This window comes from Neoarius graeffei, chromosome 7, assembly GCF_027579695.1.
Source record: "Neoarius graeffei isolate fNeoGra1 chromosome 7, fNeoGra1.pri, whole genome shotgun sequence".
Lineage (NCBI taxonomy): Eukaryota > Metazoa > Chordata > Actinopteri > Siluriformes > Ariidae > Neoarius > Neoarius graeffei.
In genome coordinates this window covers 24475346-24500557 of record NC_083575.1, presented here as the reverse complement: position 1 = coordinate 24500557, position 25212 = coordinate 24475346, and the positions used below count along the sequence as shown (strand labels likewise).

Below are 25212 nucleotides of genomic sequence, written 5' to 3'. Positions count from 1 at the left end.
TCCTCTGAAAATCTCATCTCATCTCATTATCTCTAGCCGCTTTATCCTTCTACAGGGTTGCAGGCAAGCTGGAGCCTATCCCAGCTGACTACGGGCGAAAGGCGGGGTACACCCTGGACAAGTCGCCAGGTCATCACAGGGCTGACACATAGACACAGACAACCATTCACACTCACATTCACACCTACGGTCAATTTAGAGTCACTAGTTAACCTAACCTGCATGTCTTTGGACTGTGGGGGAAACCGGAGCACCCGGAGGAAACCCACGCGGACACGGGGAGAACATGCAAACTCCACACAGAAAGGCCCTCGAACCCAGGACCTTCTTGCTGTGAGGCGACAGCGCTAACCACTACACCACCGTGCCGCCCTCCTCTGAAAATATAATCTGAAAAGAAAACTTCATCTCATCTCATTATCTCTAGCCACTTTATCCTGTTCTACAGGGCCGCAGGCAAGCTGGAGCCTATCCCAGCTGACTATGGGTGAAAGGCGGGGTACACCCTGGACAAGTCGCCAGGTCATCACAGGGCTGACACATAGACACAGACAACCATTCACACTCATTCACACCTACGGTCAATTTAGAGTCACCAGTTAACCTAACCTGCATGTCTTTGGACTGTGGGGGAAACCGGAGCACCCGGAGGAAACCCACGCGGACACGGGGAGAACATGCAAACTCCGCACAGAAAGGCCCTCGCCGGGCACGGGGCTCGAACCCGGACCTTCTTGCTGTGAGGCGACAGCGCTAACCACTACACCACCGTGCCGCCCGAAAATAAAACTTATCAAATACATATATATATATATAATATATCTAAGAAGGAAAAAAAAGAATAAGGGGTTTATGAAAGGTTAATTTCTGCTATGAATGTGAACAGTTTATTTGCATGGGGATTATTTATATATTTCAGACAATTTTGTAACAAGGACAGCAGGCCATGAAGGGTGGGATTTTGTAAAAATAATGAGATTATTCACCAAAAACTCAGTTTTCTTATCTTTAAGGATTACTCCCATTTGAATATTTTGAAAGGACCAGGAGCCAAATCAAACACTTTAAAATGTTTCTATGGTCAGGCAGTAATAAGGACAGCTATACAAGCAAGTCTCTTCGTCACTTTTTCCCACCCACCCATATTGCCACAAATCCCGCCTCATCACTGTGATTTGCTCGCGTTTCTCTGTTTCCTTAATCGATTGGTTTAACTCCATGTGAACTCGGAATCTCTAGCCAATCAGAGTGCAGGAAGACGGAGGTGCGAAATAGCAAAAGTGAACCGTGTCTCCGAAGTGAAATGATCACGTGGTGTGTGACGTCACGCGCAGACTCGGTAGGGTTTGTCAGTTGTGTAAAACGTGGAGGAGGCGTTTCAGTGCTGTGTGTTTGCGTCCCGGTGGTATTTTGGTCGAGATGTCAGCGCCTCTGGAAAAGCCTCAGATCATCGCGCATATTCAGAAGAGCCTGAACTACACGGTGTTCGACAGCAAGTGGATTCCCTGCAGCGCGAAGTTTGTTTGTATGGGAAACTTCGCCAGAGGAACTGGAGTCCTGCAGCTGTATGAGGTTCAACACGGAGACGTGCAGCTGATCAAGGAGGTGAAGGTTGTTGTTGTATTTGTAAGGTCATCCAGCGCAGGTTAGTTAGCTGACAGGCTAAGCAGCTAGCCGCTTCCAGAAAACTCCACACCTCGTTGTCATAGCAACCGCAAGCAACGCCTATGCTCCTGCTGAAGAGGCTGTGAAAGCAGGCTAAACTGTTTTTGGTTGAACTGTTTGCGGACAGTTTCACACTATAATCCTCTTTATATAATTATTACTCCTTTTTTTTTTTAATTAAGTAAACGGACCGGAATCAGAACCAGAACTAGAATCATGTTTATTGGCCAAGTCCAAAAATGAGGTCCCCTAGGGGTCCATGTGGCTCCTGCTTATAAATAAAATAGTTTTCTGATCCCATGTCCATGCAGATCTACATGCTATCAATTCTACTCTTGCAAGCATCACCAAGCTGTGAGCAGCATCAGGGCTCGTAGTGTTCATCTCATTTCATCTCATCTCATTATCTCTAGCCGCTTTATCCTGTTCTACAGGGTCGCAGGCAAGCTGGAGCCTATCCCAGCTGACTACGGGCGAAAGGCGGGGTACACCCTGGACAAGTCGCCAGGTCATCACAGGGCTGACACATAGACACAGACAACCATTCACACTCACATTCACACCTACGCTCAATTTAGAGTCACCAGTTAACCTAACCTGCATGTCTTTGGACTGTGGGGGAAACCGGAGCACCCGGAGGAAACCCACGCGGACACGGGGAGAACATGCAAACTCCGCACAGAAAGGCCCTCGCCGGCCACGGGGCTCGAACCCGGACCTTCTTGCTGTGAGGCGACAGCGCTAACCACTACGCCACCGTGCCGCCCGTGCTGTGAACTATATTTTCAAAATAGTAAGAAAGCACTTGTCCATGAATTGTCTTCGAATCATTATTTAGTACCGAGCACATTTTTTTTTCACAAGTGTAGTGTAAAGACTCAAAATTAAAAACTGAACGCGAAAAGCAGAAGTTTGACCAATTATACTTTTACTCTTAGTTTTCACATTTGTTCAAGAATATATAAGAAATTTATAAATAATGAGTATTTGTATTTTCAATGAATTTTTAAATAAATGTTTGATATATTCTTGGACAGATGTGAAAACTAAGAGTTTCGCCATGACATGGCCTTGAAATGTGCAGAAAAAACTTACAAAACTTTTCATTTGACCTTTCAGAAGGACTAAACAAAAGCTGTGATAATCAAAAAGTAAATTTTCTTCAAATAAACACCACTTGCTTGATATCGAATCAGTAGCCTTGGCGAACCATGAGGTGAATTTCGTTTACAGTGGCATGCAAAGGGTGGCACGGTGGTGTAGCGGTTAGCGCTGTCGCCTCACAGCAAGAAGGTCCGGGTTCGAGCCCCGGGGCCAGCGAGGGCCTTTCTGTGCGGAGTTTGCATGTTCTCCCCGTGTCCGCGTGGGTTTCCTCCGGGTGCTCCGGTTTCCCCCACAGTCCAAAGACATGCAGGTTAGGTTAACTGGTGACTCTAAATTGAGCGTAGGTGTGAATGTGAGTGTGAATGGTTGTCTGTGTCTATGTGTCAGCCCTGTGATGACCTGGCGACTTGTCCAGGGTGTACCCCGCCTTTCGCCCGTAGTCAGCTGGGATAGGCTCCAGCTTGCCTGCGACCCTGTAGAAGGATAAAGCGGCTAGAGATGATGAGATGATATGACATTTTTGTTTTGTACAATTGGAGAGTGAAAAAAGAAAAGGAACACCATGCAAAAGTTTGGGCACCCCAATACATTTGAGTTCTCAGGTAACTTTTACCAAGGTTCCAGACCTTAATTAGCTTATTGAGCTGTGGCTTGTTCAAATTCTTCGTTAGGAAAGGTCAGATGATGCAGATTTCAAAGCTGTATAAATTCTCTGACTCCTCAAACTTGTCCCTAAAATCAACAGCCATGGGCTCCTCTAAGCAACTCCCTCGCATTCTGAATAATAAAATAATTGATGCTCACAAAGCAGGAGAAGGCTACAAGAACATAGCAAAGTGTTTTTCAGGTAGCTGTTTCCTCAGATTGTAATGTTATTAAGAAATGGCAGTTAACAGAAACAGTGGAGATGAAGGTGAGGTCTGGAAGATGAAGAAAATGTTCAGAAAGAACTGCTCGTTGGATTGCTAGAAAGGCGAATAAAAAAAACCTGTTTGACTACAAAAGACCTTCAGAAAGATTTAGCAGACCCTGGAGTGGTGGTGCACTGTTCTACTATGCAGCGACACCTGAACAAATATGACCTTCATGAAAGAGTCATCAGAAGAAAACCGTTCCTGCGTCCGAGCCACAAAATTCAGCGTCTGAAGTTTGCAAATGAACATCTAAATAAGCCTGATGCATTTTGGAAACAAGTCCTGTGGACTGATGAAATCAAAATAGAACTTTTTGGCCACAATGTGCAAAGGTATGTTTGGAGAAAAAAGGGTGCCAAATTCCAGGAAAAGAACACCTCTCCAACTCTGAAGGATGGGTGTGGATCGATCATGCTTTGGGGTTGTGTTGCAGCCAGTGGCACAGGGCACATTTCATTGGTCGAGGGAAGCATGGATTCGAATAAATACCAGCAAACTCTGGAAGCAAACATCACACCATCTGTAAAAAAGTTGAAGTTAAAAAGAGGATGGGTCCTACAATAAGGCGATGATCCAAAACACACCTCAAAATCTACAATGGAATACCTCAAGACGCACAAGCTGAAGGTTTTGCCCTGGCCCTCACAGTCCCCTGACGGAAACATCATTGAAAATCTGTGGATAGATCTCAAAAAAGCAGTGCATGCAAGACAGCCCAAGAAACTTGTAGAACTGGAAGCCTTTTGCAAGGACGAGTGTGTGAAAATCCCCCAGGTAAGAACTGAAAGATTATTAGCTGGCTACAAAAAGTGTTTACAAGCTGTGATACTTGCCAAAGGGGGTGTTACTAGGTACTAACCATGCAGGGTGCCCAAACTTTTGCTTCAGGCCCTTTTCCTTTTTTGTCATTTTGAAAATGTAAAAGATGAAGAAAAATTGTTTTTGCTTCAAATATAAAGGGAATGAGTCATCTTTAACTTTATGCCTTTTGGAGATGATTTCATCTTGCTTCACTGTTCACAGTAATTTTGACCAGGGGTGCACAAACTTTTGCATACCACTGTATCTTTTTATCTGCCTATTATCTTCTGATACTACAAAGTTATAACGAGGTTTCTCTTATTTTGTTTCTGGTTCTGATTTGGTTCCAGAGTTTATCAAGAAGTAGAACGGGTAATCAAACTTGATCAGGATAAGTGTCGATTGGTTACGAAGTTTTGCTATTGGTACACTCATTCTTACATTACGATGGCATGGTGGCTTCGCCGTTCATTCTTGTGTACCTTTGATAACACGAGATCAACTGTTCGTATTGCGAGATCACGATTCGCCGTTCTGGTGATTTGTAATGCGCATGCACAGTGTGCTATTGTTACACATTCTGACAACACGATGACATAGTGGCCACTGCCTCGCTTCGCTTCTATGAGGCATTAGCCACAAAAAGTTTGGACACTGTGTAGAACATTAAATAAAAACAATGTGATCATTTGCAAATATAATAATTTGACCCGATATTTCATTAAAATAGTCCAACGACAACATATCATTTTATTTATTTTTGAAAAATATATGCTCATTTGGGCGGCACGGTGGTGTAGTGGTTAGCGCTGTCGCCTCACAGCAAGAAGGTCCTGGGCTCGAGCCCCGGGGCTGGCGAGGGCCTTTCTGTGTGGAGTTTGCATGTTCTCCCCGTGTCCGCGTGGGTTTCCTCCGGGTGCTCCGGTTTCCCCCACAGTCCAAAGACATGCAGGTTAGGCTAACTGGTGACTCTAAATTGACCGTAGGTGTGAATGCGAGTGTGAATGGTTGTCTGTGTCTCTGTATCAGCCCTGTGATGACCTGGCGACTTGTCCAGGGTGTACCCCGCCTTTCGCCCGTAGTCAGCTGGGATAGGCTCCAGCTTGCCTGCGACCCTGTAGAAGGATAAAGCGGCTAGAGATAATGAGATGAGAGATGCTCATTTTCAATTTGATGTCAGCAACACATTTAAAAAAAAGTTGGAACAAAGGCAACAAAAGACTGAAAAAGTTGTGTAATGCTAAAAAAAAATAATAATAATTTGATTAACTGGCAACAGGTCAGTAAGATAATTGGGTATAAAAAGAGCATCCCAGAGAGGCGGAGTCTCTCAGAAGTAAAGATGGGGAGGGGTTCACCGTTCTGTGAAAGACTGCGTGGGCAAACAGTACAACAATTTAAGAAAAACGTTCCTCAATGTAAAACCGCAAAGAATTTGGGGATCACATCATCATCTATGGTGGAGTGGCACGGAAGTGTAGTGTTTAGCACTGTTGCCTCATAGCAAGAAGGTTCAAGCCCAGCGGCCGACATGGGCTTTTCTGTGTGGAGTTTGCTTGTTCTCCCCGTGTCCGTGTGGGTTTTCTCCGGGTGCTCCGGTTTCCCTCACAGTCCAAAGACATGCAGGTTAGGTTAACTGACTCTAAATTGACTGCAAGTGTGAGCGTGAATGGTTGTTTGTCTCTGTGTGTCAGCCCTGTGATAATCTGGTGACTTGTCCAGGGTGTACCCCGCCTCTCGCCCATAGTCAGCCGGGATAGGCTCCAGCTTGCCTGTGACCCTGCACAGGATAATGAATGAATCATCTATGGTCCATAATATCATTAAAAGATTCAGAGAATCTGGAGAAATCTCCGTATGCAAGACACAAGGCTGAAAACTGACATTGGATGCCTGTGATCTTCAGCCCCTCAGGAGACACTGTATTAAAAGCAGACACGTGTCTGTAGTGGAAATCACTGTATGGGCTCAGGAACACTTCAGAAAACCATCGTCTGTGAAAACAGTTCATTACTCCATCCACAAACGCAAGTTACAACCAGATATAAACAATATCCAGAAACACCGCCACCTTCTCTGGGCCCGAGCTCTTTTACGATGGACTGAGGCGAAGTGGAAAATTGTCCCGAGGTCTGACGAATCAAAAGTAGAAATTCTTTTTAGAAATCATGAACACCACGTCCTCCAGACTAAAGAGGAGAGGGACCATCCGGCTTGTTATCAGTGTGCAGTTCAAAAGCCAGCATCTGTGATGGTATAAGGGGGCATTAGTGCACATGACATGGGTAGCTTGTACATCTGGGAAGGCATCATTAATGCTGAATGATATATACACATTTCGGAGCAATATGCTGCCATCCAGACAAAATCTTTTTCAGGGAAGGCCTTCCTTCTTTCAACAAGACAACGCCAAACTGCTTTCTGCACATATTAAAACTGCATGGCTTCATAGTAAAAGAGTCTGAGTGCTAAACTGGCCTGCCTGCAGTCCAGACCTGTCTCCCATCTAAAACATTTGGTGCATTATGAAGTGCAAAATAAAGCAAAGGAACTGTTGAGCCACTGAAATTGTATATCAGGCAAGAATGGGACAACATTTCTCTTTTTCAAAACTACAGCACTTGGTCTCCTCAGTTCCCAAATATTTTACAGTGTGTTGTTAAAAGTAGAGGTGATGCAACACAGCGATAAACATGCCCCTGTCCCAATTTTATTTGAAACATCCCTAACAGAGATTTTAGACTGATGATATGCTTAGTCCGTGACTTGGTGAAAAAGTATCAGGATGTATTTATTGATGGAGGCTGCAGATAAGGATGTCTGCCAAATATAGTGACTGTAAATATTTCTCCTATATTGTAAAATGATTTGGTGTGAGGATTTGGTTCATGCTCCGGTTTCCCCCACAGTCCAAAGACATGCAGGTTAGGCTAATTGGTGACTCTAAATTGACCGTAGGTGTGAATGTGAGTGTGAATGGTTGTCTGTGTCTATGTATCAGCCCTGTGATGACCTGGTGACTTGTCCAGGGTGTACCCCGCCTTTCGCCCGTAGTCAGCTGGGATAGGCTCCAGCTTGCCTGCGACCCTGTAGAAGGATAAAGCGGCTAGAGATAATGAGATGAGAATGAGATGAGATTTGGTTCATATTCTGTTCTGACTTGGTTTATGATTGGCCACACAACAAAAGAGGTGAAATGAATTTGTACTCAAATCTGAGAAAGCAACACACAAATTTGAGGGGGAAAAGTGGGTGTATTAGACCACAACAACCGCTATAACTTCAGGTGTGTCCAGGCCAAAATATGCATTTTTTTTTTCATATATTCTCATTCTCGTATGTTTCTATGGATTTTCAATTTGTTTCAATATTTCAGATCGAAAAGCCCAAGCCAATCAAATGTGGAACATTTGGTGCAACATCTCTCCAGCAGAGGCATTTAGCCACAGGCGATTTTGACGGCAACCTTCATGTGTGGTATGACTGACCATCGTACTGTACATCTGTTCATTCCCCACATTCATGAGTTTGGTCTAAGCTGAAGTGTGAACTTTATACGAATATATAGGAATCTTGATGCATCAGAGGTTCCAGTGTACTCTGTGAAAGGCCACAAAGAAATAATAAACAGCATCGACGGAGTTGGAGGTTTAGGCATCGGAGACGGCGCGCCAGAAATTGTTACAGGGAGCCGAGACGGTTAGTTTGCCATCATTACAGATTCTGGTGTTTGGTATTATATTGGCATGTGATTTTATCCTGGTTCATGATATTAACATTATTATAGATGCGTGTTTATCTGTAGCTGCTTGCAGTGATGCACATGTGATACATTTAACATTGCAATCCAGGCATAATGCTGAATGTTGAACATCAGGGTGCTCTTTCTATCTATCTATCTATCTATCTATCTATCTATCTATCTATCTATCTATCTATCTATCTATCTATCTATCTATCTATCTATCTTCATCAAATCCTGCGCTCTGATTGGCTGGCGAGCGGGTACGGACCCCGGTTATGGATCTCTGGCGGCTCGCTCGTTCACAACAACAACAACATAGTAGCAATTTTTGTCAACATTTATCTTTTTTATAAGATTATCAGTGGGTTTCCTCCGGGTGCTCCGGTTTCCCCCACAGTCCAAAGACATGCAGGTTAGGTTAACTGGTGACTCTAAATTGAGCGTAGGTGTGAATGTGAGTGTGAATGGTTGTCTGTGTCTATGTGTCAGCCCTGTGATGACCTGGCGACTTGTCCAGGGTGTACCCCGCCTTTCACCTATAGTCAGCTGGGATAGGCTCCAGCTTGCCTGCGACCCTGTAGAAGGATAAAGCGGCTAGAGATAATGAGATGAGATGAGAAGATTATCAAAAATCTTATAAATTTCTGCCAGCATTTCTCAGGAGAATAGCATTAATTTTACAGCATGGATAGCGATAATGACAGTGTTCACAGCGAAAGTGAGTTTTACTACCTTGAGGAAGAAGAAATAAAAGAAAACATTTCAGGAGAAAGCTAAAAACCTGTAACTTGCTAACGCCGAGCAAAAATATGCTTGAATCCTGAATGACTCCTATTTGTATAAATAGGGGACTACATAGGCAGCAAAATGTAGTTTTTTTTTTTTTTCCTGCCATGGAAGTGCACTTGTATACCGAGGAGAAAGCAATTTACATTACAGCCGTGAATGAGGATTCAAAATGGCGGCTCGGCTCGGTTTTCCCTTTCGGGCGCTCTCGTTTTCTGTTAATTTGTTAAAGAAAAAAATTAATATATTATTTACTAGCTTAAGGTCGGTCCGTATGGTGAAATACTGTGACCTCGGCCTTGAATACTGACCTCGGTCACGGTATTTCACGATGCGGACCTCCCAGCTGGTAAATAACATTTTATTATATCTGGTTTTGTCATCATTATTATTATTATTATTATTATATGGATCAGCATATTCTTTTGTCTTGTATTTGTAGGTACAGTTAAAGTGTGGGATCCAAGGCAAAAAGACACACCTGTGGCGAACATGGAGCCAGTGGAAGGAGAGACCAAGAGAGATTGTTGGACTGTTGCATTTGGTGTGTATTTATAGCACTACAGGTATCAACATGACACTTTGGAAGCAGTCATGCTTTGTAGCACTGTGTTCTACTGCAGCCAATGATGTATGTTCTTTCTTCAATTGAAATATGCTGTAAAACTATTTCACTTACTGTTTGAAGAACAGGTAAAGGTCAAATTGTTGTATGGTTGTTATACCAGTTCCACCTGTAGACAGCAGTGTTGTAGTCGAGTCACTAAACTTAGAGTCCGAGTCCAGTCTCAAGTCTGAGTCAATCTGAGAACAAGACTCCAACTGCACCATTTGACGGTGGCTGTTGCTGCCTTTATGTGAAATCATCTCTGCTGCTGTGTTGGACTAACGTTACTGCTCGACTGCCCCATTTTAGTTAATAGGGTACAGATAAAAAGCTTGTTCATCGCTCAACAAGCCCCGCCCACTATCAACAGGGCAAATAACATGAGAGAGGGTTAACACTAGCTAGTTCATCAGTCAGCAAGCAAACCCTGCTATCAACAGGGCAATGAACACAGCGTGTCACTTCCTTCTCTGGATGGAGTCTTACCAAATGACAGTTGAAGTTTGAGGTTGTCCCCGTCGTCCCCTCGATAGTTCTTCTACATATGGAACACACAGCAGTGCATTTTTTTTCCCCACTGTACGAGAAGTCTGTATAAGCAAAGCGGACAATCCTAGGGGCTTCTCTCCAGGCATTTTAGCGCCATTAACGTTAGTTTGTCCCTGAACATGATGTATGAACAGGTGAATGTGCATTCTCTTGCACGAAATTAGGATAAAAATTAATGGACATACACTATATTGCCAAAAGTATTCGCTCACCTGCCTTGACTCACATATGAGCTTAAGTGACATCCCGTTCCTAATCCATAGGGTTCAATATGACGTCGGTCCACCCTTTGCAGCTAGAACAGCTTCAACTCTTCTGGGAAGGCTGTCCACAAGGTTTAGGAGTGTGTTTATGGGAATGTTTGACCATTCTTCCAGAAGTGCATTTGTGAGGTCACACACTGATGTTGGACGAGAAGGCCTGGCTCTCAGTCTCCGCTCTAATTCATCCCAAAGGTGTTCTATCGGGTTGAGGTCAGGACTCTGTGCAGGCCAGTCAAGTTCATCCGCACCACACTCTGTCATCCATGTCTTTCTGGACCTTGCTTTGTGCACTGGTGCACAGTCATGTTGGAAGAGGAAGGGGCAGCTCCAAACTGTAAAAACAGTCTGCATGCCGAGGCGCTTGATTTTATACACCTGTGGTCATGGAAGTGATTGGAACACCTGATTCCGGTAATTTGGATGGGTGAGCAAATACTTTTGGCAATATTGTGTATATCTTATGCCAAATTATTATGGCATGTTACAAAAAATAAAGAAAAAATCTGAGTCTTCGTCTCCAATTTATGAGTCTGAATGTAGTTAATGCACGAGGCCGAGTCATCAGTGCTCAAGTCCTTAAAAGTAGGGCACGAGTCGGACTTGAGTCCAGGTGCACTACAAGCTCAGTAGACAGTATTGTTGTAGTAGTGGCAAGTTCGGTTCAGCATGGCATGTAAGTAAGGATGAAACACAGCAGGCTGTGCTCTTCCAGGAAAATAATCCATGCCAAGGTGGTGAGGTGCACCTTGCTCAACTTTATATCCTTACTTTTTTTTATTATATCCCTCATCAAAAAATTCCCATGCAGGAATTGGCCAAGGATGGCTCACGTGACATAAAATAGTTCCACTATTGATTTAAGCAATGTATCTTGTGGTGATAAAAAAAAAAATGGATGTGGTGAGAGATACTGTATATCCTGGGTACACCATGAACTGACATCACAATTTCAAGCTCCCGGCTAGCGCGTGCTGGCTCAGTAAACTAGTAAATCCAGTAAAGGAAAAACTTGAGACTGAAAGGTTTTAACAGTCATCCAAATGACTGAACGTAAATATTGCTACAGTAACATACCAGCTATGATGTTGTTGACATTAGCTAGTGCTAACAGCTAGTTGCTAATACACTGCTACATCTACACCGACCCTAATAATACAGTTCTTGGTCACTGCCTGGTAACAGCAAATTTATAACGGGCCATGTCTCAACAGACTAAGAAGTTATTTCAATGACATTTAATAACATTTTGTTTATCCTGAGGACCGAAAGTAAATGAAAATGTGAACAAACCTTAGCTGTAATAAGATGGCGACCACCGGCTCCAGGGACGACCCGCTGATGTAGGCATGTTACCCAGCCTGACACAAAATATTTGTAGGCATCCAAACTCTTATACGCTTTCAGATCAATACCTGTGTATGGCGATGGGTTTTTAACGACATAGGTATACAGATCATGTGGGCCGAAGTCAGGTAAAGACGAGGGCTTCGTGTACTTCCGTACGTCAGTGAACAATCCTGGTGGAAGCAGGTAAACGTCGTTCTCTAAGCCTGCTAACCTCAATTTTTGCAAATACCTCTCCCTCTGCTCGCCCTGTAAATGCCCTACGTTGCTGGATAGTGAAGGTGTTTTCTGCATCTCGCTCCTTTTTCTTATGTTTTTCGTTTGTCGCCTTCCTCGCATTCAAACTGATTCGAGCCGTGACGTCCAAAATGGCAGCATCACATGACTTGGTCACGTGAGTGAAATACCTCAATACAGCCGACTCGAGTCACAGCTGTGAGTTAGACCACTAATATTTTTTTTCAGGCTTATTTCTAATTCTTTAAAGTTAACACTTTTTGGAATTTTTTCATGAGGGATATAAATCGAATATACCGTGCACTGAGGCACCGGGAATTATGGATTCGGGTCAGCCACAATCAGATGTACCTACTTGTTTGAGATCATGTAACACTATGTAACAGCCTTCTCATCTCATTATCTCTAGCCGCTTTATCCTGTTCTACAGGGTCGCAGGCAAGCTGGAGCCTATCCCAGCTGACTACGGGCGAAAGGCGGGGTACACCCTGGACAAGTCGCCAGGTCATCACAGGGCCGACACATAGACACAGACAACCATTCACACTCACATTCACACCTACGGTCAATTTAGAGTCACCAGTTAACCTAACCTGCATGTCTTTGGACTGTGGGGGAAACCGGAGCACCCCGAGGAAACCCACGCGGACACGGGGAGAACATGCAAACTCCGTACAGAAAGGCCCTCGCCGGCCCCGGGGCTCGAACCCAGGACCTTCTTGCTGTGAGGCGACAGCGCTAACCACTACACCACCGTGCCGCCGTAACAGCCTTCTATTTATGTTTATTAAACTATTTCATATGTTCTAATGGTAGACTATCATTGCCAATGTATGACGTTTCAAAGCCAGATCATAATTTACCACCACTGAATCCATGTTTCAGTTTTTTTTTTATCAGACAAACTCTTCATATTGCACATTTTCACCATGTAACGCATGTTCATTTGATTTAATACCCCAGAATGCATCACTGCTGCTTAAACTTGGCAGTAATTTGTCAAACACTAACTGTTTTAGTAAATCAGCAGATTTTTGAGGAACAAATTGACAGCTGAATCACGGAATTCCGATAAAAATGAAATCTTTCACAATAGTTTTGTCAATGGGGGGTGCTGAACCTAATTTGTTTTTTGTCACTGCAAAGTTGAAAATGTCCTGAGAAATCTTATTTAATGCATTTTAATAAACACTTTAAATACAGACATTTTATGTAGTATGTGATATGATTTGATACAAAAACCTTGTTGCTGGGGGCATATGTTTGCAAAATTCACATGCCAAAGATTTTGCGTGTCATTTCCGTTGTTTTCTGTAGTGTCCGTAACGGTCTTGCTGTAACAGAATGCTGCAGAATTTACCACCATTTTTGGTGATTGACATGCATTGGCCCTGTTGGCCTCATGTAGGGCTCTAGTTACATATTCATACGTCTTTAGTTGTTATATTAATAGATATATTTGCAATATGTAGTGTCCGTAACGGGTGTAGTGTCCGTAACGTTATGTGTAACATTGTTCAACAAGTATATAAGCTGTGTAATCTTTGCTGGAAAGGACAACCAACTGTCAATTAATTAAGGAACTAGTATAATAAGCCGATACTATGCATAAAATGATGTTTTGTGAGCCCAATAATTGGAGCTTTAATAAAGTGTTGTGAAATTGTGTTTCTCTGTCTAATATCGGGGTCCCTGATAACGTGTCACATAACTAGAAGACCCAGCAAATATATGTAACTCTACTCAATTGTAACATTCGACAGGGCACTTTATGGCATAACAGTTCGTTGCCCCATCAACATTTGGTTTTGAGGTGTTTGAAGTGGATCTATCCCGTTATATCTTTTAATGTAGTGTCCGTAACGTCAACAACCTAGCAGAATGGGGCATGTATAAAATGAGGTATATTTTCAAAACGGAAAGAGAATGCTACATGAAATTTTAGGTATGGGACCCCAATATGTTCAAGCCCATAATATCACAGTTTTGACCATTTTGGGTAACCTTGGGTTTTTTGTTATTTTGGAACCTATAAGGTCCATCTGATCTTGGCTGACCCGATTCTCTTCGGTGACTGGGGCTGCGGTCCTCAAAGTTGTACTCGGAGAATCCATAATTTCAACCCGAGCCTCTCAGTGCATGGTGTATTTGATTATTATTTTCATATAACAGCATGTGCTAGTGTTTTTATTCCTCTCATATTACAGCGATTTGCCAACAGTTACACATTTGACATTATACTCAGTGCTGTAGAATATCCACAACACAAGTTAATTCCTGTTATCAAGTCCACACACAGCTTTTGACTTCGTGTCAGTTTTGTATTAAGCTATTTTCTCAGTAATGTGTACGTATGATGTGTGTTCCTAACTGATGAATGCTCCTTTTTTCCTTCAAAGGTCACGCCTTTAACGATCAGGACCGCTGTGTGTGTGCTGGTTATGACAATGGTGATATTAAGCTGTTCGATCTCCGAAATATGTCTCTGCGATGGGAAAAAAATATTAAAAATGGCGTAAGTTTCTCATTATTTCCAAAGGTTTTGCATTTGATCAGAACATTTTGATGTAGCGTATACGGGATATGTTGGCTCTGCTTTTAGAGCAAGGGGGGGTCAGACTCGTTTTAGGTAACGGGCTACATTACGTTTAGTCAAGTCGATCGGACACAAAAAAAAAAGGATTAATGACTAACAGTATGTCAACAACTCTTCTTAAATGTGTTAATTTATCTGAATGATACATTCTGAATGCACATATAAAACGCACAAAACAGATGAGTAGACTGCAGTTCAGAATTGCTAAATTATGGTTTTACCATGCGTCCACATTGGCCTGAATTGGGATTATATGCCACGAACGGACACAATAAAATCAAAATAGTTTGCAGAATATTTACAAATAAAAATGTAATAAGTATAAACCCCGTTACTGTGAAACTTGTAAATTATTTATTATTATTGGGGCGGCACGGCGGTGTAGTGGTTAGCACTGTCGCCTCACAGCAAGAAGGTCCGGGTTCGAGCCCCGTGGCCGGCGAGGGCCTTTCTGTGTGGAGTTTGCATGTTCTCCCCGTGTCGGCGTGGGTTTCCTCCGGGTGCTCCGGTTTCCCCCACAGTCCAAAGACATGCAGGTTAGGTTAACTGGTGACTCTAAATTGACCGTAGGTGTGAATGTGAATGGTTGTCTGTGTTTATGTGTCAGCCCTGTGATGACCTGGCGACTTGTCCAGGGTGTACCCCGCCTTTCGCCCGTAGTCAGCTGGGATAGGCTCCAGCTTGCCTGCGACCCTGTAGAACAGGATAAAGCGGCTAGAGATTATATGAGATTATTATTATTATTATTATTATTATTATTATTCCCCCAAAGGAGACGTACAGCATTTAGAGCAAAATGTTCGGCTTGCTCTATTTTACCCCCTAGTGGAGTAACAAAGGATTGCGCCTCTTCCCCCCATTATGGTCAAGATGAATTTATTTTTAAATCAGGTTCTTAATTAATTGGGTGGGCTGGATTAAATCCTTTTTTGGGGCTGGTTTGACACCCCTGATTGAGAGTCTCAGTATCCTAGTACTTGAAAATTTTCTAAATGTTAATAAGTAACTTTTTTTTTTTTTTAATCTGCATTTTATAGGTGTGCAGTGTTGAATTTGACAGAAAAGATATCAATATGAACAAACTTGTGGCAACGTCTTTAGAGGGCAAATTTCACGTCTTTGATATGAGGACTCAGCACCCGACCAAAGGCTTTGCATCGGTTTCTGAAAAGGTGAGCCTGAGAGCACTCACTCACGATATCAGCCAAGTATTTAAACCCGCTACTATTTTATTTACTTTCACGATTGTTAATGTCTGTGTTTAAGGCCCACAAGTCTACAATATGGCAAGTGAGGCATTTGCCCCAAAACCGAGACATCTTCATGACAGCAGGTGGCGCTGGGAACCTGCACTTATGGAAATAGTAAGTCAAAAAATATGTACTCGTACTGTTTTTAATAAGCCATCGTCTGTTTCTCCCTTACAACTCACATGTGACGCACACCTCAATGTCACGCGAGTAACTACTAGAGCAGTGTGTGCTGGGCATGTTTAAAGGGATCCTCCAGCGGATTTACTCTTCAACTTGCGTTAAGTAAAAGTATTCGTTGATTTTCAGCACTCAAACATTCATTTTCGGAGACAAAACTGTTCTAGAAAAATAAATACCAGATGGGCCTCTTGCGGAAGTGATGTATGTGATGACGTGGAAGCTTGGAGCAGCTCGGCTCTTTACCTCGGCTCTGCTTACAGTGTGGTTTTGCTCGGAGAGTTTGAATGGATTGTCTAATGATGCTTTCATCTCCTAACAAAGAATGCTGGATAATCTTATCTTTGAAGACAGCTGTCTCTGTCTGGATTTCAGCAATGACTGGTTCATCCGTTTACACAGCAATATCCCTTTTTCTGGTCAATTCACGTTCCGAGCACATAAATGAAAACTGAAACTACCATGAAATAAAACTTTGGAAATTTCAGATGAGTGAGTTTCATGCAAAACGTTCCGAGTAAGTCTCTTATCTGGAGTATAGTAGTAATAGACCGTACCTGCTCCGTCTCTTGATCCGTCAGTGATTGTTCTTTAACGTCGCTGTTTTCTTTGTTACCCGCATTTTCTTCCAATATACGCTGAAGAGCCTACAACGCATCAGAATACTGATTACAATTCACCAGGTAAGACACCGATAATATACCAAGGATGGATCCAGACCGATGTGCGTGCACCACTTGGCATTGGTCATGGAGCGTTTACAGAGGTGGACAAAGTACCCAAGTTCATTACTAAAGTCAACGTATAGATCCCACAGGTCAAATGTTACTCTGATACAAGTGAAAGTTGTCCAGTCAAATTTTTACTTAAGTACTGAAATACTTGCTTTTAAAAATACTTAAGTATTTAAAAGTACATTTTCTGTCAACGCATTATTGTATTATCGCCACAACGCTTACAAAACCTAATGCTTCTGAAGCAACTGACTGGATTTACAAAATGAACGCGTGCTGTGCATCATGATGGTTTAATGTTAAGCTAGCTAGTCAGTGAAGCTCCACCTGACGCTAGCAAACTCTTTACAAACTCTAAATCATATTGGGTAGCTAACGCTACTAGAAAAGAGAGATTTCTACATTTTGTTTATTTGGCAAGATTATGCTAACATTTCTAAAAGGACTTCAGATAAGTCAACGTTATTCATGTTAGCATAACTCCGTTTTTACATGCTAACTAACACTGTCCAAGTTAACTAGCTATGTGTCAACGTTAGCGGTGGACAAGGCGATGGTAACTTGTCGGGCAAATCCATAGAAAGTCATTTGACTAACCAGACTGCATAGCTATTGCAACGTTATCACTCACTCTAAAAGCACAGACAACTTCATTACAAGCTTTCTCTTGGAATAAAACGTTTACATATGTCAATATGCTTCCGCAGGTTGGATGGCGAGTGTTTGTAGGCCGTGATGTGGTTTGTTTTAGGGAAACAAAACAACCATTTAAAACGAAACGACTCTTTATTCCTTTTAGAAAACTGAAACATGGGTTCTAGGTATGGCCATGAGTGTGTGCATTCTCCAGAAGAACCGCCTCCTTCCATTCTGCCATCAACTCATCGTGTTCAAATAACGCTGCTGAGAAATCACTGAACTTGATTTTATACAGTTTATGGACGTGACCCTAGTGATTACTGATCGGCTGTCTCGGTGTCCCCTGCGAAAAGACAAAAGCACCCACTTTCAAAGCCGCTTCATAGTAACGAGGACCTTGATAGAAATGTAGTGGAGTGAAAAGTACGATATTTGTCTTTCAAATGTAGTGAAGTTAAAGTCAGAAGTTTCCCAGAAAAAATACTCAAGTAGAAGTACAGATACTCAAAGTGTACTTAAGTACAGTACTCAAGTAAATGTACTTCGTTACTGTCCACCTCTGGGCATTTGTTTACTTTACTGCTAGCTGGCTACATGGACTATAGCCATGCTCAACCAACAGACCGAGCCGAGCGGTGGTCATAGCGAGCCGTGGCTGCCTTCTTCGGAAAGCACTTGGCATGCTCTACACCCCTGTGTAAACCCATAGTGATCTGGTAAAATTGGTGAAAATATTTCTGCAAAAGTGCATGCGTCAGATTCTTGGGCTGGATCTGTTACTCTATATTACAAAGAATCACAGTAGAACAAAGTCGAAACCTCCCTCCCGATGTTGTCTCTGTTGCCGCTCAACACTGCATCGGCGGTCTTTTGGAGCTGAATGATGGGCAAATATTGTTGGCACGTCATCGTCTTTGCTTTCTTTTTATTCTGGAAGCTCCCGTTAATCCTGCTTTTAATTCTGTCAATTTATCAAAACAGGATGATTCAGAATGTTCGGGGCATAAGTCGGGCACCACAGGCAGATTGTTTTGAGGTCTTCCGATGGCATGAACATGGATGCAAACGGCGCGCCTTTTTCACGGCTGTCTGGGGGACTTGTGTGAATCGCGCAGATCCGATGAGTTTTTTGGGGGGTTTTTTTTGGGGGGGGGTGAAGTGTCTGATTATAATTTCATGAAAGTAAATTCTGTATTAAAATTACTAAAGCAAATGCCGTTACAGTCCATGAAACATAGGAAGTATAAATATGAGAAGAAAACAGTAAATCAGAAAACTGCGCATGTAAAGCCAATTGGCTGCACGCCATTATCTGCTGCTGGCTGCACTTCACTGCACGCGCAAGGATTTCCATCAGTCCAACGTAAGTTACGTAATTGGCTTTATGTGCGCAGCTTTCTGATTTACTGTTTTCTTCTCATACTTCCTGCGTTTCATGGACTGTAACGGCATTTGCTTATTTAGTAATTTTAATACAGAATTTACTTTCATGAAATTATAATCAGACACTCCAACCCCCCCCCCAAAAAAAACAAACTCATCGGATCTGCACGATTCACACAAGTCCCCCAGACAGCCGTGAAAAAGGCAGCATCCGCCAAAAGGTGTGCCGTTTACATCCATGCATGAATCCATTTCTTGTGAATAGTCGGACAATTCTGGCCAGGTAAACGGTGAAACGATAGCTTGGCGTCTGTCTTTTCGGCATTTATATGCTGCGCAATGAGGCATACTTATTTAAAAACCTATAAATTTGGTAAAAATACTTGTAAAACTAGCAAAACCACGCTGTAAGCAGAGGATGTAAAGAGCTGAGTTGCTCCAAGCTTCCACTAGAACACTATTTGGTCTCTGAAAATGAATGAATGACTGAAATCTACGACTACTTTTATTTAACGCAAGTTTAAGAGGAAATCCGCTGGAGGATCCTTTTTAACTTTTTTTTTAAGCAGAACACACATCCGCTTAGCAGAACAGCAAAACATAGCTGTGTATGGTCTTATTGCAGTGAGTACCCAGAGAAGAGGAGTGAGAAAGATGGAGACGGAGTAGCCAGAGGAGTGGCTGGAACACTCACTCTCCTGCAGAACGCCACTCTGTCCACACAACCCATCGCCAGCCTGGACTGGAGTCCTGACAAACAGGGTCTGTGTGTGTGTACTTCCTTTGACCAGTCTGTGCGAGTCCTCATCGTTACCAAGCTGAACAGAGTATGAGCTCACAGACTGCGACTCTGGGCCTCACTATTGTTCCAAGCTCATATGTTTCCTCTATGAACCAAATGTGAACCTGATTATATGCAAACAAACATGTCATTCAGTGTGAATTAATACGAACTTGATTCTTCTCCGAAGTGGACCTGTGTCATTCATATTCAAAAGCCAAGTGTTTCCCCTACCCTGAGTTTACTGGTTTTTGGGGGGTTGCTGGATGAGGATGGTCACCTGCAGGACCCCTCCCTGCGGCTCCTATTACAGAGCATTTGGACCTGAACAGACCGTTAAAGGAGTCATACTTAAGTCTTTAGAACAATTTTTACAATAGAACTTGTTAAAAAAAAGTCACAATAACATTTTTCTTACAGTAGAACTTTATAAGTACAACCCCGATTCCAAAAAAGTTGGGACAAAGTACAAATTGTAAAAAAAAAAAACGGAATGCAATGATGTGGAAGGTTCAAAATTCCATATTTTATTCAGAATAGAACATAGATGACATATCAAATGTTTAAACTGAGAAAATGTATCATTTAAAGAGAAAAATTAGGTGATTTTTTAAATTTCATGACAACACATCTCAAAAAAGTTGGGACAAGGCCATGTTTACCACTGTGAGACATCCCCTTTTCTCTTTACAACAGTCTGTAAACGTCTGGGGACTGAGGAGACAAGTTGCTCAAGTTTAGGGATAGGAATGTTAACCCATTCTTGTCTAATGTAGGATTCTGGTTGCTCAACTGTCTTAGGTCTTTTTTGTCATATCTTCCATTTTATGATGCGCCAAATGTTTTCTATGGGTGAAAGATCTGGACTGCAGGCTGGCCAGTTCAGTACCCGGACCCTTCTTCTACGCAGCCATGATGCTGTAATTGATGCAGTATGTGGTTTGGCATTGTCATGTTGGAAAATGCAAGGTCTTCCCTGAAAGAGACGTCGTCTGGGTGGGAGCATATGTTGCTCTAGAACCTGGATATACCTTTCAGCATTGATGGGGTCTTTCCAGATGTGTAAGCTGCCCATGCCACACGCACTAATGCAACCCCATACCATCAGAGATGCAGGCTTCTGAACTGAGCGCTGATAACAACTTGGGTCGTCCTTCTCCTCTTTAGTCCGAATGACACGGCGTCCCTGATTTCCATAAAGAACTTCAAATTTTGATTCGTCTGACCACAGAACAGTTTTCCACTTTGCCACAGTCCATTTTAAATGAGCCTTGGCCCAGAGAAGACGTCTGCGCTTCTGGATCATGTTTAGATACGGCTTCTTCTTTGAACTAGAGTTTTAGCTGGCAACGGCGGATGGCACGGTGAATTGTGTTCACAGATAATGTTCTCTGGAAATATTCCTGAGCCCATTTTGTGATTTCCAATACAGAAGCATGCCTGTATGTGATGCAGTGCCGTCTAAGGACCCGAAGATCACGGGCACCCAGTATGGTTTTCCGGCCTTGACCCTTACGCACAGAGATTCTTCCAGATTCTCTGAATCTTTTGATGATATTATGCACTGTAGATGATGATATGTTCAAACTCTTTGCAATTTGACACTGTCGAACTCCTTTCTGATATTGCTCCACTATTTGTCGGCGCAGAATTAGGGGGATTGGTGATCCTCTTCCCATCTTTACTTCTGAGAGCTGCTGCCACTCCAAGATGCTCTTTTTATACCCAGTCATGTTAATGGCCTATTGCCAATTGACCTAATGAGTTGCAATTTGGTCCTCCAGCTGTTCCTTTTTTGTACCTTTAACTTTTCCAGCCTCTTATTGCCCCTGTCCCAACTTTTTTGAGATGTGTTGCTGTCATGAAATTTCAAATGAGCCAATATTTGGCATGAAATTTGAAAATGTCTCACTTTCGACATTTGATATGTTGTCTATGTTCTATTGTGAATACAATATCAGTTTTTGAGATTTGTAAATTATTGCATTCCGTTTTTATTAACAATTTGTACTTTGTCCCAACTTTTTTGGAATCGGGGTTGTAGTTAACTTGAAGATGTTTACTAAGTGATCTCATATTCCAACATGATCTCACAAAGAATATTCATAACATAACAGTAGCTAACTTAGTGTGTTGGAAGACATCACACACTTTTTTTTTTTTTTAAATGCATGTCTGCCATCTTTTGCTGTTTGGGGGGGGTCTGACGTTGCCAACTATTGTTTGAATCAAATCATTTGAATCGTTTTTGACCGCACGAGAGGAGAGCAAAGTGGACAGGGAACCAGCACTGAACTCTATATAAAATCTGGAGATCTCAGAGCCCATTCCCCGATGTAAAGACGAGTGAAACCATCTGGCCGCCATATTACCACTCCCATTGTGTGTATATGGCTTGTGTGTTAAACCGTGGTATCCGATCAAATTTACCCCAAGAAAAGTATCTCCTGACCTTCCCCCCCCCTTACTTCTTATTTTCTCGACTTTACCCCCATTCCTTACACATCTTTTATAGCGCTCCCTGTCACTGTTAGGTTTTTTTTTTTCCCTTTTCCAGTTCAGTCTCTGATCCTTTTTTTTTTTGAATGGTTCAGATTATTTCAGTTTTTCTCATACAGTCTACCTTTCCTTCCTTCCTTCCATCCATTATCTGTAGCCGCTTATCCTATTATACAGGGTCGTGGGCAAGCTGGAGGTAGACACACGTGTAGTTGACAAACAACCACTCACATTCACACCTACGTTCAATTTAGAGCCACCAGTTAGCCTAACCTGCATTTCTTTGGACTGTGGGGGAAACAGGGAGAACATGCAAACTCCACACAAAGGCCCTCATCGGTTGCTGGGCTCGAACCCAGAACCTTCTTGTTGTGAGGCGACAGTGCTAACCACTACACCACCATGCTGCCCCTAGTGTACCTTTCTCTTTCATATATTTCTTCTTCCTTTATATATAATCTTAATACTCCCAGGTGAAATATCCGTTTACGATCTTTGACCGGACGATTTGTACAGTTCACTGTTACACATGTAGGCATTTTTCTTCTAATTTTTCTCACCAACTACAGAAATAACTTATCCAATTTTGTGTAGCTTCCACTAGTCTAAATCAGAGCTACTCAACCTTTTCTACTTCAAGACCCACCTATTCAGACTTGTAACGAGTCAGGCCCATTAAAAAATATCTCCAATTATTTTGGCTTCTTTCTTCTATTAGAATCTAATAATCTACTGTAAAGTGTATTAATGGGATGGGACATCACTCCCTGTTACAGACGGGAGCCCAGGAATTAAATAAATGCAAGAAAAGCAAGCTGTTTGTAACTGTAGGTATTGTATTTAAAACTGTATGGATGTGCCAGAAGCCAAACCATGCATGCAGGACATTCTCAGCCAAAAGGGATTAATGATCCAAAAGTGGAGTCTGGTCCATTAACACAAGAACTTATTGCCATGTTTGTGTTCAGCAAACAAGCAAGTTATTAAAACCAAGAAGTGGATATAGAAACCACTCAATGCGATTAGATCCTTACACGCTAACAAAGAAGGACTTTTCCTACGAGTTGGAAAATTATCCATCTAAGTTCCCTGACATCTCAAACTACCTGGTGCTGCAGACATCGTTCTACACTACACGGACAAACCGATGAAAACCTGGAGAGCATGGAGGAGAACAACTTTTTATACACGGCTGGGTTAAAGATCTGGGGATCAGGACACCACAAGATCGATGGTGGTAGACAGATCTAAGTGCAGGGAGAGTGTTTATTATCAGGCATGATATTTACAAAAGCAGAATCATAAAGCAGAGTATTTAAACCATTATAAACATGGCTAGAAACAAACATGACAGTGATAATTGATGATACTTCGCAAAGCCTCTGTGAAAATTGTCTCTGTATCTGCGTGCCAGACTCAAGCGCACAAAGGCGTGACCGTCAAGTCACCTACTGTGTGACCACAAGTTTTAGCTCACTTGTATATCACCATCAAAATGCCTCATTTTCATCGATAACCCATTGCAAAGCATCGTGAGCTGTAGCGTGACCGTAGCTTAATGAGGCACGTGACATCGGATGCAACCCAGCAATCGCACCCTACTACGAGTAAAAAATTAACTTCAACTTGAAAAAAAAATTTGCAGCCCACTTGATGGCGAGTGGGCTGCGCCCCAGTGGCTGAGGTGGTGTTTACATTAGACCGTATCCGGCTCGTTTTCGTCGCGGGTGCACTGTCCGTTCACATTAAAACGCCGGGAAACTACTCCACAGGCGGAACAACTTGAATCCGCCAGGGCCCACGTATTCAACCCAGTTCGTATCTGATCCGGTGCTGTGTAAACATTGAGATACGAGGAAACGCAGTGCTGAGCTCTAGCTGACGTCGTCATTGGACAACGTCACTGTGACATCCACCTTCCTGATTCGCTGGCGTTGTTCATGCCACGTTGGTCATGTGACGCGACTGCTGAAAAACGGCGCAGACTTCATTTCCTGCTATTGTTTCCGCCTTGTATCACCTTTTTGTTTTTCATTAAAGAGTATAAAAGTATGAATATAATGCTTTGCTTTGTCATTCTTAATGTTGTTCATGGTAAGATGCAAATACTGCCCATTGTGTAGTTATGATTGTCTTTAGGCTTGCCATCCTTCCACTTGCAAGTGGTGAGTGACTTGCGCATGCCCGATATGCACTTGGATCTCACACACAGCGGCTCAGTCCCGAATCACTGCTCATGCGCTTCACTCGCGCGCTCTGTGAGCTGCGCAGGGCCGGAGTGCGCACCCTCCACTCGCTGTTCAGGGCGGAGTGATTTGGAGCACAGCCGCTGAGGAGGAAGCGCTGAGCCGCACTGACACATTTCAACTTGCGTGCCGTCTAATTAGTCATGTGATTAGCGTATCCGTGTATTGGCATTGCTGTGTGCACGCGAATCGTTTTAAAAACGTTAATCTGATGATCCGCTGATACGGTCTAATGTAAACACCACCTGAGAAACACTGGTCTAAATGACAGTTCCAGCCGGCTGGCTTCACTCTGACAAGCCTATGAGCTCTCCAGGTTTTATATAGAGCAGCAGTTTGAGCGGGGAATGTTTCTGCATGGTCCTAGTGCCTGCACCCTGTCCTGATTTTGAGCAGGCACTCTTTCCGCATGGTCCTAGTGCCTGCATTTCTATTTTTTTTCCCCCCAGCCTTTAAAATGTCTGTGGGGGTGGGGGGGACACACTGTGAAATGTTTTACCTAATAAACAATTTTTTGATCCCAGAATTGCCATTTTATATTTCTTTTCATTTATGCAGATTCTTTGCTTGCAGATGTTTTGTTAACGCTATAATAACAGAAGGGGAAAAAGAAACCGTAACATGAAACCTGAATCCATTCATATCCAGCATTTAAACTTGAAAAACTCTTGAAGATCTTCATCCTCCACTGATTTGTTATGAATTCCTGCATAAACAGTTTTTAGCAGCTCGGTCATGTATTTCCCATCCAGTACATCGATGTACTTTTCAATGCAACCTTTGAAAAGAGGGGAAAAAATACTTCAAATTGATAAAGCTGGGGAAAATAGGGCAGAAGTATTTTAAAGGAAAACGTACTTGTGCATGCCTACTGTATAATCTCTTAAAA

The 25212-nt window shown here is 42.7% G+C and overlaps 2 protein-coding genes across 4 annotated transcripts in view; one reads left to right on the top strand and one right to left on the bottom strand.

Moving 5' to 3' along the window:
• Positions 1–1332: 1332 nt before the first annotated feature.
• On the top strand, positions 1333–24849 carry dnaaf10 (dynein axonemal assembly factor 10). 2 transcript variants are annotated; one of them, XM_060925434.1, is made up of 8 exons: positions 1333–1605; positions 7861–7961; positions 8053–8183; positions 9458–9559; positions 14415–14530; positions 15649–15783; positions 15878–15975; positions 19423–24849. In XM_060925434.1, the coding sequence occupies exons 1-8, from the start codon at positions 1420–1422 to the stop codon at positions 19628–19630; spliced, it is 1077 nt and encodes a 358-aa protein (XP_060781417.1). In that variant the 5' UTR covers positions 1333–1419; the 3' UTR covers positions 19631–24849. The 2 variants fall into 2 exon arrangements, with proteins under 2 accessions (XP_060781417.1, XP_060781418.1); XM_060925435.1 differs by lacking the exon at positions 1333–1605 and adding an exon at positions 3549–4457.
• The window catches only part of LOC132889178 (uncharacterized), a 44188-nt gene continuing 40674 nt past the window's right edge, over positions 21699–25212 (bottom strand). For both annotated transcript variants that reach the window (XM_060925432.1, XM_060925433.1), the window contains exon 20: positions 21699–25101. In XM_060925432.1, coding sequence (XP_060781415.1) covers positions 24962–25101 — 140 coding nt within the window. In that variant the 3' untranslated portion in view covers positions 21699–24961. The remainder of the gene's footprint in view (positions 25102–25212) is intronic.

Bases quoted from the DNA above. Each gene is read 5' to 3' on its own strand.
- dnaaf10 (XM_060925434.1), top strand. From the start codon at position 1,420: ATGTCAGCGCCTCTGGAAAAGCCTCAGATCATCGCGCATATTCAGAAG. The intron at 1,606-7,860 runs GTGAAGGTTGTT...TCAATATTTCAG, and splicing joins ACGTGCAGCTGATCAAGGAG to ATCGAAAAGCCCAAGCCAAT. The intron at 14,531-15,648 runs GTAAGTTTCTCA...TGCATTTTATAG, and splicing joins AAAAAAATATTAAAAATGGC to GTGTGCAGTGTTGAATTTGA.